The following is a 16,630-nucleotide window of genomic DNA, read 5'->3' on the forward strand; positions in this document are numbered from 1 at the left end:
ATTTAAAACGTCGTAAGAATTAATATGTGAAAATTAATAAAGGGAGACTTCACTCAAGTAGAGTCGGGAGGCTAGAAAGGAAAGCTGGGCCACTCAATGTCACTCCCAGGAAGAATGGTCAATAACAGACTCCAACAGAAGGTCAGCAGGAAAGGATCATCAATTACAGGATCCAAGGGGTGGGAAGATGGGAGAGGCGCAGTGTGCAAGAAATCAACTACCCTTGCAACTCCGTGAGAAATCTTGCTTTTTCACAATGGGCTTTTCATAACCCCTCTCAACTTCCATCTGTGTAAAATAAGTTCCTCTCCTTTATTGGACTTGCCTGCAGTTTTGCCATAGCTTGCATGTCCCCAAATGCAATTCTCTACTCCCAAATAGACCCGCTTTTGCTGGTAAAATAACCTTACATTTAAGATGAACATAACTAACGGCAACCATGGAAGATGCCACCACGGGGAAAATGGTTGCAAACAGAAAAGACCAGGATGAAAACAAAAGATGAACAGGACACAAACATTAAACATTTAAATTTTTATTTCTAACTGCACATTTAAAAAGCCAACAGGAATACACAAATAATTTCACCGCTCACTCTCAAAAGCTAACCACAGTGCCAGGAACTGTGCCAGTTCCCTTACCACTCCTATTATCACAGCTATTTGTGACGCAAGAACTGCTATCCCCTCGCACCCCCAAGAAAATGTATCCTAGGATAAAACTGCCCAAGGCTTTATAGCTCATTACTAGTTCCCACCGCTTCAGTTCAGCCAGACTGCGGGGGATTTGGCGGCCAAGTGCAAGCCGCGAACCGCCTCCCAGGAAACCCGGCTCGCCCTGCCCCCTGGTTACGCCCCCACTTCCGCTCCTGCGCACTGGAGCTCTTGGGAGGACCGCGGCTACCTGGAGGAAATGGCCACTTCCCGCTTACCACCGGCGACGCTAACGCTAAAGCAGGTAGCGCCGTTTTCGCCAGCCTTTCCAGGATCTGATCTCAATTATCCATCTCTCCCTCCACCCCACCCTGCGGAGTGGGTCGCGGGGGCGGGACTTCGTGATGCGGCAGCCGGCGGTGGGAGTGGGGAGGAGGGGTCGGGGAGGAGGGGGCTGCCCTCTGGCCCTGGGTTCGTGAGGCGGGCGGGCCGTGGGTCTCTTGGAACTTTAATGCCTTGGCCACGGTGAAGACTGTTATGTCTGTCGTACTGAGCTATGGTAAAGAGTGAGATTGCCGGCATTGGTTTAAAAAAAAGTGCTGTTACTGTAGTTACAGCCTCTAATAACTGGTAGTTCTTTTTCTGCTCATTGGTTATCTTTTGATGTTAAGGGTTTCTTAGGTTTGACAAAGGAGTAAGCAAACAGCCCCAATACACTTTTTGCCTTTTTCTTAAAAGAGAAGTTCTTTTTTGCCCTTTTCAAAATTGAGGACCAAAGAGAAGTCATCCATTTAGTAGATTCCTAAAGTAAAGCCCTCTGGGCTGTAGATTTTGCAGTTGTAATAGACAGTTCTCCTCCCCTCTACAGTTCATGAGAAGGCAACAAGTTCTCCTTCTCTACAGAAGGATTTTGCAAGCAATTCGGGAAGTGCCAAATGATTCTGATCGAAAATACCTGAAGGACTGGGCAAGGGAAGAATTCAAAAGAAACAAAAGTGCCACCCAAGAGGTGAGAACAAGATCATGATGAGGACAGGCCCCGACCATTTTGTATTTTTTTTTTTTTTTAAAGTTTAATAGACATTTTGGAATATAAGGATCATGGAGATGTACGTACATCTTGATCATTCCTTTAATGTTACCAATTTTCCACTCAAATGATAATTGAAATTTTACAATCTTTACAGTAGCATCACCTGACTTTTCTGTTAAACCATACGTACACACAGGAAAAGATTATAAATAGGACAGCATGATGGTTTGGGAAGTATGACGACTGGGGTTTACAAAAGCATGTCAGACACTGTGCACCCTTTGTTGTCAGTTTGGGGCTTTCCTAATACACAGTGGTTCCAATTCTCAGTGTTGGTCCCTGAATAATAAATGAAATGATAGAGCTGTACCTTGTTTAACCAAGTAAAACAGTGACCAGCTTTCACTTTCTTCTACAGGATACAATCCGGATGATGATTACTCAAGGCAATATGCAGCTCAAAGAGTTAGAAAAAACGCTTGCTTTGGCAAAATCTTAACGATAGCATTATTCTGAAAGACTTTCAAAGTATCCATGTGTATTAATTAGACTCAATGGGCAGCCTAAAAGCAAGTCAAACTGTACAGTACTTGGGAAAATGTCAGAACATGGAGCATGGCATGTCAGAGCAAACAAAAGCACATCAGAACAATTGCCTTAACACTGAAAAACATACCCTGCATTTTGAAAATGTTTTTGGATGTGTCAGCAGTTCAAGCAGCAAAAACCAGTACAAGTGGTCAGCACTTGAGATGCTCAACACCATTAACCCTCTGGGAAATGCAAATTAAAACCACATTGAAACAGTACCACATCCACTGGAATAACTATAATTAAAAACAGTTAAGCAAATGTTAGTAAAGATATAGGGAAACTGGACCCCTCATACATGCTGTGGGAATATCAAATGGCACAGCCACTTGGAAAACAGACTGTCAGTTGCTTAAAAGATTAAGTTACCAAACAGTTCAGCAGTTTTCTCCTAGGTTTATAACCAAGAGAACTGAAAATCTTTCTACAAGAAAACTTGTACAGGAATATTCATAGCAGCATTATTCATAATAGCCAAGAAGTAGAAGCAATCCAAATGCCCATCATCTGATAAATGATTAAATAAGATGTCTGTAGAATATTATCTAGCAATAAAAAGGAATGAAGTACTGATACATGGATGCACCAGAGACCAGTCACAAAAGATCACATATTGTAGGATTCCATTTATATGAAGCATCTAAAATAGGAAGAAGGAGGTGGTTTCCCAGGGTGCGGATAGCATGGAAAGTAATTGCAAATGGATATGGGGTTTCTTTTCTGGGTAATGAAAACATTCTAAAGTTGGGGGTGTGGGTTGTACAACTCTGAATATACCAAAGTCCGTTGAATCATATATTTTGCATGTGTGATATGTGAATTATACTTTAGTAAAGGCTTTACTGATTTTTTTGCTGATAAAGAACTGACGTATAATACTGTGTAAATCACTATTTCAAGAAATTGTATGAGATATATGGATGTATACTGACCTCAGAAGATACCCTGGACCTTTCCTGAAAAAAAATTCTTCTGTATTACTGATGGTTGTTGAGGTAGGTTCTTCGGATGTGTCATGATCCAGTAGTCCAAGGATTCCCTGAAAAGACCACCACCGGTAATACAGATCTTTGTTGGAAAGAGGAGAGACAGAAGCTTAATGAACACATTGAGGAACTTACCAAAAAGAAGAGGCAACGTCTGGATGAAACTAATGCAATTATCTTAGCATCCACATAGAAAGAAGTGAAACCGTCAGGGAAGATCCTTGGTGCTATAGGTTCTCTTCCAGTGACAGGAAGAAAGAGTTTGAAGAATACATTGAAGACAAGAAGTTGACTTGAGGACATTCCAACCAAATCTATACCAATTACTTCAGTGAAAATGAAAGCTTATGGAAGAGGTGGGATCGGCGGTCCTATAGACGGATGTCCTCTGTTCTTTTACAGAACAGATCTAAAAAGTTAATCCAAGAATCTGCCCAGCACCTGAAAAATGTAGGAGAAACTTTGCAGAATGATAAATGGTTAACCTAGTACTGGACTGCCTGCCAGAGAGAGAGGAGCAGATGGTGGCGTTTGTCCATGACCTGCCTGCATTGCCAGGGTCCACCCGCCCCTCCCACAGCCTCAGCCCACAAGACAAAATAATTCTGAATATTCTTCAGCCGGGTAATCTAATTCAAAATGCTTGAGCTAATTATCAGATTTGTACATAGCTGTACATCAGTTAACCTACTGCAAAGCCATTTGATGAACAGAAGCATTTGTGAGCAGTCTCTGAACAGAGAACACTTTTCTTTGTGTAGCATGATCTACCTATTCGAGTACAGGCAATTTCTAGTAAATCTAAAATCTTGACACTACAGATCATCCTTTCGTGAGGTGTAGAAGTCCATGACTTGGTGATGTTCTTCCTAGTGGTGGTGTATGTCAAAGATGTAGAGCATTTGTGGTTTAAGTTTGTAAGATACAAATACCAGACTCCAAGAAAACCTAACTTGGGATCTGTTGTGTTTTTTAAATTGGGCAAAACACTGCAAATTGAATGTTCATCTTCCAGACGCTAAGATTGTTATAATCTTAATAATGGACAGCATTTGAGTGCTAAATAAATCTCAGGCTAAACAACAATTTCTCCTCCCATATGGAACCATGCTCATTAAAATGTTGGCCAGGTTTGAACTCCTGGTGAAACACATTTTATTTAGCATCTTTATCAGTGTTCTGGCCTAGACAACAAATTACCTTTCTGGATATTCCCTGTGAACCAGACTCATGTGGGGGCACCTGGGTGGCTGAGTCAGTTAAGCGTCCGACTCTCGATTTTGGCTCAGGTCATGATCTCAGGGTGGTGAGATCAAGCCCTGCGTCAGGCTCTGTGCTGAGCATGGAGCCTGCTTAAGATTCTCCCTCTCCCTCATCCCCTACCCACCCTCTAAAACAAAACAAAAAAACCCATAACTATACTCTTGTTTGAATGTTAAAGTTTTGTTCCCAAAGTTTAAAGTACTTGGATGTTCAGTTTATGTATTTGAACTACAATAAGTCAAATCTTTATATTAAAACTTTTTAAATACCCAAGCTTTCTAGCATGAGGATAAGTGGCTAGGGCTATTATTTAGCATCCTGACTGTCCCTACGTCATTACCTTTTTTGAAGTGTGCCATCTGGTTGGAAGTTTCTGAACTCAGCACAGGCATTGCTGTGGGTGGGCCTGCAGAGGACGTTCTAATATTTGGGGAAAAGCAGCACGTATTCTTTGGTGTCTATATTACTGGAGTCACACAAGTAGACACTCAGGAGAGGCTGAGACCCCCACTTACCTAAATTGTCTCTTACGGAAGAAAAATGCTAGTCAAACAACAGAAGGAAACAGTTCACGTCTACCGTGGGAAAAAACTGGGATTATGTAGAGTAAGGTCCAAGCAGAATCAAAAGCAAATTGTCACTTTGTGCCAAACTAGAAATCGCCGCAGCCTATTTCCTTCCTTGAGTCAGGCATCTGAGAAATTCAGGATTAAGTTTGCTATTTTTGTTTACTAGGAAGAGGAAATTGCTTTTTACCCACTCTGGTTTGCATTAGGAAAATTGCTGTTTCCTGGTTATGTGTCTCATGGATTCAATATATTCATATTTATCGCCGTATTTTGACAATATTACAGAAGAATATTTCCCTTTAAAATCACAACAGGGGGCGCCTGGGTGGCTCAGTCGTTAAGCGTCTGCCTTCGGCTCAGGTCATGATCCCAGGATCCTGGGATCGAGCCCCGCATCGGGCTCCCTGCTCCACAGGAAGCCTGCTTCTCCCTCTCCCGCTCCCCCTGCTTGTGTTCCCTCTCTCGCTGTGTCTCTCTCTGTCGAATAAATAAATAAAATCTTAAAAAAAAAAAAATCACAACAGAAAACAATTTAAATTTTTTTCCTTATAAGTATTCTAAAAGGTCACTGGTTTTGTCTTCTAAATCTTAATCGATTTGGCTTTTATATCACAGGAAGAAATGTATTTAGCTTTTATGAATAATTTGTTAGAAAATGTTATTTTGCCTGCATACAGTTATAAGTGAGGTTTTGTTCTCTCAGTTCAGTATTTTCTAAAAGGTCAGCAGTCTAAACAAAAACATTAAAGCTTGTACTGAGAAATATTTCCATATTATTGGCTTTTGAAAAATTTATTTTTCATGCAGTACACCTGATCTCTACTCTAAAGCAGATGTATTTACCAGAAGTTACCCTTCTATCAAAACAAGGTAAAGTATGCCTGCATGAAGGCACTCTTTCTGGGAACCGTAAATTTGATTAACCACACAAACGAAAATATACACTAAATAGTCACATTTTCATTTTTTAAATAAGGATTTTAATATCCATAGTGTTGAGAACCATGTTTAATGTTTGAAAGAGACAAATTCAAGGTAATAAAAATATTAAATAGAAGACAACATACCTCTCAAGTATCAGCGCTTGACTGGAAAAAAAAAAAAAAAAAAAAAGATTTAAGCATGAAAACATCAATTCCTTTATTTTGGGCTCCCGAAGTCAAAAGTAAGATTAGAACTATATTCAAGCTAACCACAGATTTTACTTTACTCAATGCAATAATTCACTAATAAAAACCCCACTTCAGTATTATACAACCTTTCTGTGTTTTACATTTTCCCCCATAGCTATTGAAAGTTCCAGTCTCCGTTTCAAACACGACCCACATGACAGACTTTCAGTTAATAGTTTTGCTTCTTTGGAAGAGTACTATCGTGGCATTTGCTCATTTTAGCAGATAGCCTAAGGGAAAAATAAGGAAAGATACCCATCAGACCCGGAGTTGAATTTTTGACAATACTAAAGAATAAAAACCCATAAAATAAGCTGTTGGTCTTGAGATGCTGCCACTAGTTTGGGTTAGGAGGCCAACTGATAGGTGTTCTGTTTCCTTGCCTCTACTGGGCTCCCTTCGGTTAGAGAAGGATCCGTGTAATCGGCCAGACCAGGTGCCTTCGACTCTTCTCATTCCTCCCTCGTCTCTTCCCTGTGACTTGGACAAAAATACCCAGTTCATAATGATAAGCTGCCTGCTTCTGATGGGTAGAGGTTACATAATCAAAATACTTCCTTCCAAAGCACTCTATGGTCGAGATAAAATTTAATTTGTTTTCAGCATTTCTCAACAAGGATACTCCTTGGGGTAACAGGAGATATGTGGTAAGTGAAAAGAACTGCTTAGACTACAACTTAAGGAGTATCTCAGCATTTCATCTCTGAGTATCGGGCAGTTCTCAAGAAACTGATGTGTGTTGAGAAAGGATTCTAAAGCTGCCCATGACCCGAGAGACACTGAAGGCACCATCCCACTGCAGTTGGGTGGTTCTGCCTGGGGGCGCAGAGGGGAATGGAGAGAGAAGGCGCCTCCCCACCGAGCAGGGTAACAGGAGTCTCGGGAACAACAACACATCCTGAATGGTAGTTGAGGAACAAGACAAGCTCACAGACATGAACATCAGCTCGAGAGGACATTAAATTGATTCCCTATCTGGGTTGTGTAATGGTGACCTACATCTAGATCTAGATTTGTTAGGAATGCCTTTGTCCATAGATTGTCACTATTAAAAACAAAAATAACCACGAGCTTGATTAGGCAAAAACAAAGGGACTATAAACATACTGTGTTTTTCTGGGTGTGCCCATGTCAGGAAATCATTTTCTCTTTGGCTCAATGAGCAACATTTTATTCAACGTTAGAGACAGTAGTTACTCAGTTCCTGTGTTGTTGGAAACAGAATGGAGATTTCTGTGCATACATGGAATCTGGAGGAGATGAATATAATCCCACATACCAAGGGACAAGAAGCGGAGAAATCCAAAATTTCAACATACCCAAGCTACTTTTATAACTTCGTATACTCCACAGAGCAGAGTAAAATCCTTGGGGCTCCACAAAGCTGGGGAACAGTGGGGTCTAGATCAAGTTATTGAATTATTTTACCTTGACAGAATCACTGCAAAGCAGTGGGAAACTTTTGAGGCTCTTCAATGACCGGACACAATTAGAAGTGAAATACTTTCAAGAAATAGCCTTACTTCTTTATAAAATGTAGATCAAAAAGCTCAAATTTGGAAAGGTACTCTTGGATAATTGGGTGTGATTAAGGATAGAAGCTTCAGGTAATTGTTAAATGAATGTTTTTCCATTAATCTTTAAAATCAGGATTAATCAATTGTCGTATTGCTGTATTTTGGCTGAAAATACAGAAACAATGACCCAATGATTTGAACCTTTCTCATTTGAGTTTATTAACAAATATTCCCAGTGCTTTTTGCCAATTCCTCATTATTTTAAATACCCTCCGACTTTGCAAAATATTTTAAGATATGCTGGATCTAGTGACATTATGAAAATCTTTTTCTCCTCAAAATCTATTTGATAAGTTTTCATCTGGTTAAAAGGTCAGCCTTTTGAGAAGTAGGAATTTGAGAGGGGACTTTGCGCATCTCAGCCACAGCGCTCACAGAAAGATGCCCCTGTCTGGGCCCAGCAAGTGCGCGTCACATGAATGACTACTGGCGTTCACAAGGGATTCGTTTTTCTTCTTCCCTTCGATTTGTATTATTTCATACATCCTGAATTTTAGGGTTTAGACTCTATAGATCGTCAGTTTCTAAGCGTGGCTCACTTAATCTGAGCTTTCGAACCTCAGATGAGCCTGGACTGAGGTTATGAGTTTGTAATGAAACCTGAAACTAAGCAAGCGTCTCCCGGTTTCAGTCTCACTGTTGAAGTCGTCATAACTTCAGGGCATAGGAAGCATGGGTCTGGCACATCTCAGAAATTTGACTTTTTTTGAAAGACAAGTCCACTGTGTGCACAATAATGGACACCTTGGGCCTAGCTTTTCTAGAGCTGCAAAGCCAGCAATCATCAAGAATCCCTTCTTGTGCCACGCCCCAGGTCCTAATTGTCCTTCTGCACCTTTGTCCTTAGTTTAGCAAGTTCTTCTTCTAAGCTTTTAATATGTTCCTTCAGGGTGGCCTTGTCTTGCTGGGCCTTCTGACTGGCTTGGCTTCGTGCTTCCTCAATCTTCCTTTCATACCACTTTTCCATCTGGGTAGAAACGGCCTCAAAAAAGTACTGGGTAATCTCCAGAGCTTGGGAGGCATCTCGAGCGTGAGGGGCGGTCTGCTCGCTGCCTGTTGCTGGTGGCGGCCCGCAGGGGGTGCTGGGTGCTGGGTGCTGGGTCCGATGCCTCGTTTGCCCGCTTTTCCCAGACTTCCTGGTTTGGGTGCCTCTGTCTACACAGGGCCCAGCCTGCTGATCACATTTGGCTGCCTCTTTCAAGGGTAGCAAGGCTGTCTGGACCTTGACGTTCCTCAGCCGGGAACCCGTACAGTCTGAGGAAGACAGCTCCTGCTGTGTTCTCTGGGGAGCCGTGGGGTTGAAGGCCTTTTCCTTGGGCCTCACCACCTGAGGAGAACTGTCAGAAGCCGCGACTGGACCTGCAGTGACCACTGATTGATCCACACCTAGTTTCAGAAGGAAAACAAAACCACATTCACACAGTCCCGTGGCTCTGGGTCGGCATTTCAGAGTCCTGGTAATCCTGTCAACCATCAGCCTTCCCAACTGCCAACCACCATGTGCAATTTCTCCTCTGCCCTCCCCACTTCCACTTCCCCCTGATGATCATTTTTGCTTGTCAGGGCTTTCACAGATTAACGACACTGGTGGCATCTAAGCCAAAAAAGTTGCTGGCCTTTCCTTTAGCCAGTTAGAAAGCTTAGAAAGCTCTGGGTAATTTTGTGATTGCTAAGGATGACACAGCTCACCAAGTATCTCCAAAACAGAACTGGGTATGCATAGATGAGAATGAATCTGCCCCATTCCCTAATTTCTGGGCCTTTTCCACACCATAGCCCCAGTTACTAGCTCTCTATACCCAGAGCTCCAGCCAAGTTCCATAACTAGACCTAGCACGAAAAATTTGCCCAGGATTTCCCCAATGTTATGGGCACAAAGAAGATAAAACCACGGTTCCAGAAATGGTCTATAATAACATAATACACATGACATATCAAAATCCCTCACAGAGGCCTAATTACAAAGGTTCTAAATGTCCTCAAAATTAGCACTGAGTATAATCACTGCGGCTAATGAAAAGACACTTTGCTTGAAAGATCTCTATCTAGCACCTGGGGCTTCAATATATGAACTGCTGTTTATGGAGGTTTTACACAGTTGGACAAAGGTCAAAGGCTGATCAAGTAGAAAGCAGCCCAAGGGCCAGGGCAAGGACCCTGCTGAGGAGACAGATGTTCATTCCTCACTCTTCATCTTTGGGACCCACTCTGACACCATCAACATTGTACCTGAAACACTGCTATCACCAGTCAACAATTCTTGATTATTCCTTTATTCAAAAATGTCTGAATACTTAAATAGGAGTACCTTATTACCGTATAGTAACTGAAAGTACAGCAGTAACCAAAGTAAGTTCTTAGCCCTGTAGAATTTAGAATCCAGTGTTTTCCACAGCCCTATCCTAGGGGCTGCCTTTGGATACAGCAGAGAACAATCTCGGGGGGTTTTACCACCTTTGGATGGAATGGCTCTCTCTGCACACGCGTTACCTGTAGAGGACTCGCAAGTAGATGGTACGGATTTGGTCCTAGAGGCCCTAGAATCTCCAGAAAGCTTCAGCTCCAGATTCTGAATCTTTAACATGCACCAGGTTTTTAATTCATCCACCAATGACATCTACAAAAACAAAAACAAAAACAAACCCACACAAATGATTAGGTGAATTGGACATGTGGTTTATGAATGAAAGCACCAAGAGTGGACTCTTCAATTATGAAAGTTCAGGATATCATCTTGACAAGCCTAAAAGCTGTGGATTCCCTCCACTCCCACAGCCACACAGCCTTCTCTGCTGCCCTGTGTAGACCAGGATTCACCCAGCACCAAACCTGATAGTTTCTATAATCTTTGAGTGACTTAGGGCAAGAGACACCTTGAACACCCAAAGCTTCCCAAATCTTACAAATCAAGAATTTTTGGCTGTTCAGGAGCATGACCTCTCACACACTCAACAAGCACTCATTTTATGTGTTGTTCTTAGGTAGACAAACTCCCCAAGGGCAGGAAACAACTCTAGCTCAACAACAGAGCAATGCCTACCAGATGCACAATACATAGAAGAGATTCCAAGCAGAGACCACATTTTCCCCAGCGTATTCTATGAATGTTTCAGTCTCCACCAATTACCAGAATATTCAGCAACAAATGGACTGAACTACATGTTCTTTTCTATTCATTATATAAATGAATAAAAGGACATTAAAAAGGACATGCTACATAATACAAATGCTTTTATGGGTTCTTGGCCTCTGGGTTTCCAACGATGGGTCCAAGTCTTAACTCGGTGGAGAGGTGTAGTAAATACCCAGCTAATGACGCATCCTGGTTTTCACCTGTCGTTTCTCCCCCTCGTGCTTCTCGGCGTCCGAATGCTGCTGTAGGCGGGTCACGCACTCCGTTCTCTCCGCTGCGAGCCGCTCGACCATCAGCTTGTCCAGAACACGCATCTAGGATTCAGCGGGCAAAGAGCACAGAACTGACATGATCTAAGGATGGGGTGCGGACTCCTGACTCCTGGGACGGGGCTCTGGGGGACCAACAGGGGCCAGAGGAACAGAAGCAAACCTCCACTTCTTTTTTATCCTAGTTTCATCTAGTATTCATCGAACTCTAGGTTTTCACAATCCCTCAGCATGTTTCTGCGTTATTCAAGGCTTTTTTTCCTCATTTGTTAAAGTCCTAAGGGGTTGAAGACACTGAACACACAGTAAATCCACAACATAAGCCAACAGACCTTGTACATAGAATTTTTATATGTTTCAGAACATTATTTCCAAGACTATTATTGAAAGGAAAAACTACTTCTAGAAGTATGCAGCTGTACCTGATCTTAATTATCCTTTCTATTAATTTTTAACACCCCATCCTTAAATGTTAGTGGCTGCCTGTGAGGCAGCAAAAGCAGCTGAATGCTCAGCGCTTTTACCCAGTGTCCTTAATGAGCCAACCCCTTAGTGCGTCGCTGAAAGTAGTCAAAGCAAGCGTGAAGAAGGGTGGGGAATTAAAGTGTGTGTGTCAGAGAACAGATGATTGTCCCCTTTCAGTCACGCCCTCCTAGGTCCCCCCAACATCGTGACATTTCCCATAGGGCCCTAACACCCAGGAAAGCCAAACTTCCACTGCTTTGACAAGGTCCAAACAGGGGAAAGGAACTTTGTTAGCAGGGGCCAGCCCACAAGGGCTCACTGCTGAGCTCTCCCGTCAGGGACACACATGATGCTCAAAAAACTAAAAGAGCAGCAGGTTCCGGAGATGTGGTGAGCACCTTCTGTTTCGTTCCTTCAGCCCTCATGTTTTCCTGTGAGCCGCTCTCCTGTTTTCTAGGATTGGCCTACTCCCCTACCTCCTTATCCTCTGTCAAGAGCAACCGTGTTGACACAGCTTTGTTCGAGGGCATGGCTGACTGATTCACGCAGGAGTGCCTGACTCGTGCCACACCAGGGTCCTTTACCTGTGGTTAGGAATTAGGACGAAGGTTCCACACCCCCAACTGTCACCCTCCTTGAAATGAAGTGAGGTCCTTGAGAAGATCCAGCATTTATCTAACACATTTCCTCTCTGGGCTTAGGCTAGCCGAAGTGGGTTTTATTTATAAGACAGTCTTAACTAATATATTATGGCATTAGGAAAAGATTTCTTGAAGGTGCTTTCCATGAAGTACAAATAGCAAATAAACCCAAAATGTTCTACCTCACCAACAAACAAGGAAATAAGAATTAAACAGTATTCTTAATTCGACAAAAACTTTAAAAATGGTAATATTAATGACAGCAAAAGTTTGAGACAGAGACTCAATTTATATCCTATCCTGCCTGTTGGATATAAATTCACACAACCTTTCTGTTAAGTAGATTACTAATATTTGTCAAGAGCCTTAAACATATTCTTAACTCTGGACCCAGTTATCCTAAATCTGAGCAAATAACTTGAAGAGCAAACGTTTACGCATGGGGCACCTGGGTGGCTCAGTCGTTAAGCGTCTGCCTTTGGCTCAGGTCATGATCCCAGGGTCCTGGGATTGAGTCCCACATCGGGCTCCCTGCTCAGCCGGAAGCCTGCTTCTCCCTCTCCCACTCCCCCGCTTGTGTTCCCTCTCTCGCTGTGTCTCTCTCTGTCAAATAAATAAATAAAATCTTAAAAAAAAAAAAGCAAAGCAAACATTTACGCACATAAATGTCCATCATAGCGTTATTTATAAGAGTGAAAAACTATAAGCAACTTTAAAGTCTAATAAAAAGGAATAGTTAAATAAACTGTTGTATTAATATGCTGGACTATTATGAAGCAAAGGACATGGGAAAGTGCTCAGGATATCAAATTAGGTGAAAAAAGCTGGAAGCAAAAATATATAACTTAAGGTGACCTAACTTAAGGTTTCATCTAGTATTCATCGAACTCTAGGTTTTCACAATCCTTGAGCATATGTTTCTGTGTAGTCAAGGCTTCTTTTTCTCATTTGTTAAAGTCCTAAGGGGTTGAAGAGACTGAACACACAGTAAATCTACAACTTGAGCCAATGCAGACCTAGTATTAAGTTAACCTAAGGTGTAACGTAGGGAGGTGGGTGGGGGTTTGGGTGAAATAGGTGATGGGGATTTAGGAATGAACTCCTTGGGATGACCACTGGGTGATGTGTGAAATTGTTGAACCACTCTATAGTACACCTGAAATATAACACTGTTCACTATACTGGAAGTAAAAATAAATAAACCATGTACTAGACAAAAACAAATGATATGTTTAGCTCCATATACAGAAGAGTACCTTGTCTTAAACAGCACAACAAAACTCAGCATGTCGAAGACATTACTAAATTTAAACATAAGTTACAAAGATGACAAGGGCTCTTCGGGTCCAAGATGGGGAGGTAGTAAGACCCTTATCTCCTCCACAGACCCACCAAATCTACACCTATTTATAGAGCAATTCCTCCTAAAGCCCTGGGGGATGACTGAGCAGTTTCTGTACCACAGAAAATAAACCATATAGAGAACAGCAAGGGAGAGACATGGTAGCAAAGGGACCCCCCCAACACTGAACTATAGGGCAGATAGTACTGAGCAAACGTGGGAAGATTTGTCTGCCCTGGTGCACAGAAGAAAAGCCTGGATGTAGAAGGGCAACTAGAATACAAAGGAACCAGAACCCTGCCAGGTGTCGGGGGAGCCGTCGGAAAGCTCTCGAGTCAGAAGGGCCGGCAAGCCCCAGAGTCTATGTTCCTCCATCACCTTGATACCGCAGATGGGAGCAGGGCCTGGGCACTCCAGGCATCCTGCCACGTCAGTGAGCCCTGCCCTAAGCCACACCAGCCCGAGCCGTCCCACCAAGGCAGCCCAGCACAGCACACACGTGGACACCCTGGTCAGTGCTCACGACAGCTCCAGCCATGTTGCTAAGGTGACACAGGCGCAAAGCACCTTGAACACTCCAGGCCCACGTCGCTCCAACTCCCAATGACTTGCCAGGGCACACTCAACACAGTGCCCTGAGACCTCCCCCCCAACTCCCCTGTGGCTCCAGATGACGTGCCAGGGTGCATCCCGTGAAGAGCACCCTGCAACACATCACCTTGCACCCACTTCAGCTTCCGCTGGTCTGCCAGGGCACCCTCCGCATAGAGAGCTCCAGGACACCCCTATACCCACACTTCAGCTTCAGCTGACCTGCCATGAGGCCTGTGGCACAGAGAGCCCCAGAACTGCCCCGATTTGCACCCACTTCAGTTCAGGCCATGCCGCTAAGCCGCAGTGCAGAGAGCCTGGAGACCACCCCCCCCCCCACCAGGCCACACCGGCCACAGTTCTGCCAGCCAGCCAAAGTCACCAAGCATACACACTCTACAGAGTGGGTTACCATACATAAGACCCTTCCTTCAAGTTTAGGATAAGTAGCTGTTTTGCCTAATTCTGCCCAAGAAACAAAAGCAGAAAGTCAAGCAAACGAGGAGACAGAGGAATATACTTCAAACAAATGAACAAAACAAAAGAAGAACTAAATGACACGGAGGTAGCCAATCTGCCTGATAAGAGTTCAAAGTAATGGTCTTAAAGATGCTCACCAGCTGCACAGAAGAGAATGAATTCAGAACCTCAACAAAGAAACAGAAAATATAAAAAGAACCAATCAGGGAAGAACATAGTAACTAAAATGAAAAACACAATATAAGGAACCAACAGAATAGAGGATGAGGAAGAATGGATCTGGAATCTGGAAGATGAGGTAATGGAAAGCACCCAAACTGAACAAAAGAAGAAAAAATAATTTTAAAAAATAATGGTAGGTGAAAGGATCTCTTTGACAACCACAAACATTTGCATTATAGGCATCCCAGAAGGAAGAGAAAGAGAGAAGGGAACAGAAAACTTATGTGAAGAGATAGCTAAAAACTTCCCTGAGCTGGGGAAGGAAAACAGACACCAGGTTCAGGAAGCACAGAGAGTTCTAAACAAAATGAACCCAAAGGAGATCCACACCATGACACATAATTAAAATGTCAAAGAGTAAAGATAAAGAGAATTTCAAAAGCAGCAAAAGTAACTAGTAACATTCAAGGAAACCCCAATAAGGCTATCAGCTGATTTTTTTAGAAACTTTCCAGGCCAGAGGAAGTGACGTGATATATTCAAAGTACTGGGAAAAAAAAACCTACAACCAAGAATATTCTGCCCAGCAAGTTTATTATTCAGAATCGAATGAGAGATAAAGACTTTCCTAAACAAAAGCTGAAAGAATTCATCACCACTAAAACAGCCTTACAAGAAAAAAATTTTTTTTAAGATTCCATTTATTTATTTGAGAGAGAGAGAGAGAGCACAAGCCAGGGGAGGGGCAGAGGGAGAGGGAGAAGCAGACTCCCTGCTGAGCAGGGAGCCCAACACCGGGCTTAATCCCAGGACACCGGGATCTTGACCTGAGCTGAAGACAGATGCTTAACCGACTGAGCCACCCAGGTGCCCCAACTTTACAAGAAATTTTAAAGGGATCTTTTTAAATAGTAAAAAGTCCATAATTAGAAAATTATGAAAAAAAGAGTTCATGAGTAAAAGCAACATACAGTAAAGGTAGTAAAGCAATCACTTATAAAACTAGTATGAAGGTTAAGAGACAAAGAGGTGAAATTGTATCTTTAGTTAAGGAAACTCAAAAGAAAGATACAAAATGACAACATACAAAAAACATGGGGGGGGGTCAGTAAAAATGAAGTTCTTTTTGAATGTATTCAAACTTAAGTGACAATTTTTTTTGAGAGAGAGCATGCATGTGCACATGAGTGGAGGATAGGGGCAGGGAGAGAGGGGGCAGAGGGAGAGCAAGAATCAAGCAGGCTCCATGCCTGGCGCAGAGCCCAATGTGGGGCTCGATCTCATGACCTGACATGATGATCTGAGCCAAAATCAAGAGAGTTGGTCACTTAACCGCCTGAGCCACCCAGGCTCCCCAAGTGACCATCAATTTAACATAGACTCTCTACAATTACGAGGTTATATATGAATCTCATGGTAAACACAAACCCCAAACCTAGGATACACACACACACAAAAGAAAGTGAAGCAGAACACTAAAGAAAGTCATCAATCATAAGAAAACAGAGCAAGAGAGGAACAGAGAATTACAAAACAACAAGAAAACAATAAAATGGCAATAGGTACATACCTATCAATAATTAAATGTAAATGGTCTAAATGATCCAATCAAGAGACAGAGGGTGATTGAATAGATAAAAAAATAAATAAATAAGGGGCACCTGGGTGGCTCAGTCATTAAGCGTCTGCCTTCGGCTCAGGTC

General features: G+C 42.6%; 2 protein-coding genes across 14 annotated transcripts in view; one reads left to right on the plus strand and one right to left on the minus strand.

Moving 5' to 3' along the window:
* Positions 1 to 853: 853 nt before the first annotated feature.
* On the plus strand, positions 854 to 5,868 carry LYRM2 (LYR motif containing 2). The gene is made up of 3 exons (XM_036065161.2): positions 854 to 957; positions 1,522 to 1,662; positions 2,105 to 5,868. Exons 1-3 carry the CDS (start codon positions 913 to 915, stop codon positions 2,183 to 2,185), a joined length of 267 nt encoding a protein of 88 aa, XP_035921054.1. The 5' UTR covers positions 854 to 912; the 3' UTR covers positions 2,186 to 5,868.
* A 184-nt stretch (positions 5,869 to 6,052) lies between these two features.
* ANKRD6 (ankyrin repeat domain 6) overlaps positions 6,053 to 16,630 on the minus strand; it is a 186,061-nt gene continuing 175,483 nt past the window's right edge. For 11 of the 13 annotated variants that reach the window (XM_036065157.2, XM_036065155.2, XM_078055002.1 and 8 more), the window contains 3 exons: positions 11,178 to 11,291; positions 10,335 to 10,461; positions 6,053 to 9,230 (listed from right to left, as the gene is read on the minus strand). In XM_036065157.2, the coding sequence (XP_035921050.1) occupies positions 8,662 to 9,230; positions 10,335 to 10,461; positions 11,178 to 11,291 (810 nt within the window). In that variant the 3' untranslated portion in view covers positions 6,053 to 8,661. The remainder of the gene's footprint in view (positions 9,231 to 10,334; positions 10,462 to 11,177; positions 11,292 to 16,630) is intronic. The other 2 variants (XR_013441184.1, XR_013441183.1) reach the window with 2 other exon arrangements.

Source organism: Halichoerus grypus, chromosome 9 (genome assembly GCF_964656455.1).
Source record: "Halichoerus grypus chromosome 9, mHalGry1.hap1.1, whole genome shotgun sequence".
In the NCBI taxonomy this organism is placed as follows: Eukaryota; Metazoa; Chordata; class Mammalia; order Carnivora; family Phocidae; genus Halichoerus; species Halichoerus grypus.

What these genes read in the sequence shown, in the direction of transcription:
- LYRM2 (XM_036065161.2), top strand. Translation starts at nt 913, where the DNA reads ATGGCCACTTCCCGCTTACCACCGGCGACGCTAACGCTAAAGCAG. An exon ending in CGACGCTAACGCTAAAGCAG is followed by an intron (nt 958 to 1,521) that starts GTAGCGCCGTTT and finishes TCCCCTCTACAG; the next exon opens with TTCATGAGAAGGCAACAAGT. An exon ending in ACAAAAGTGCCACCCAAGAG is followed by an intron (nt 1,663 to 2,104) that starts GTGAGAACAAGA and finishes TTTCTTCTACAG; the next exon opens with GATACAATCCGGATGATGAT.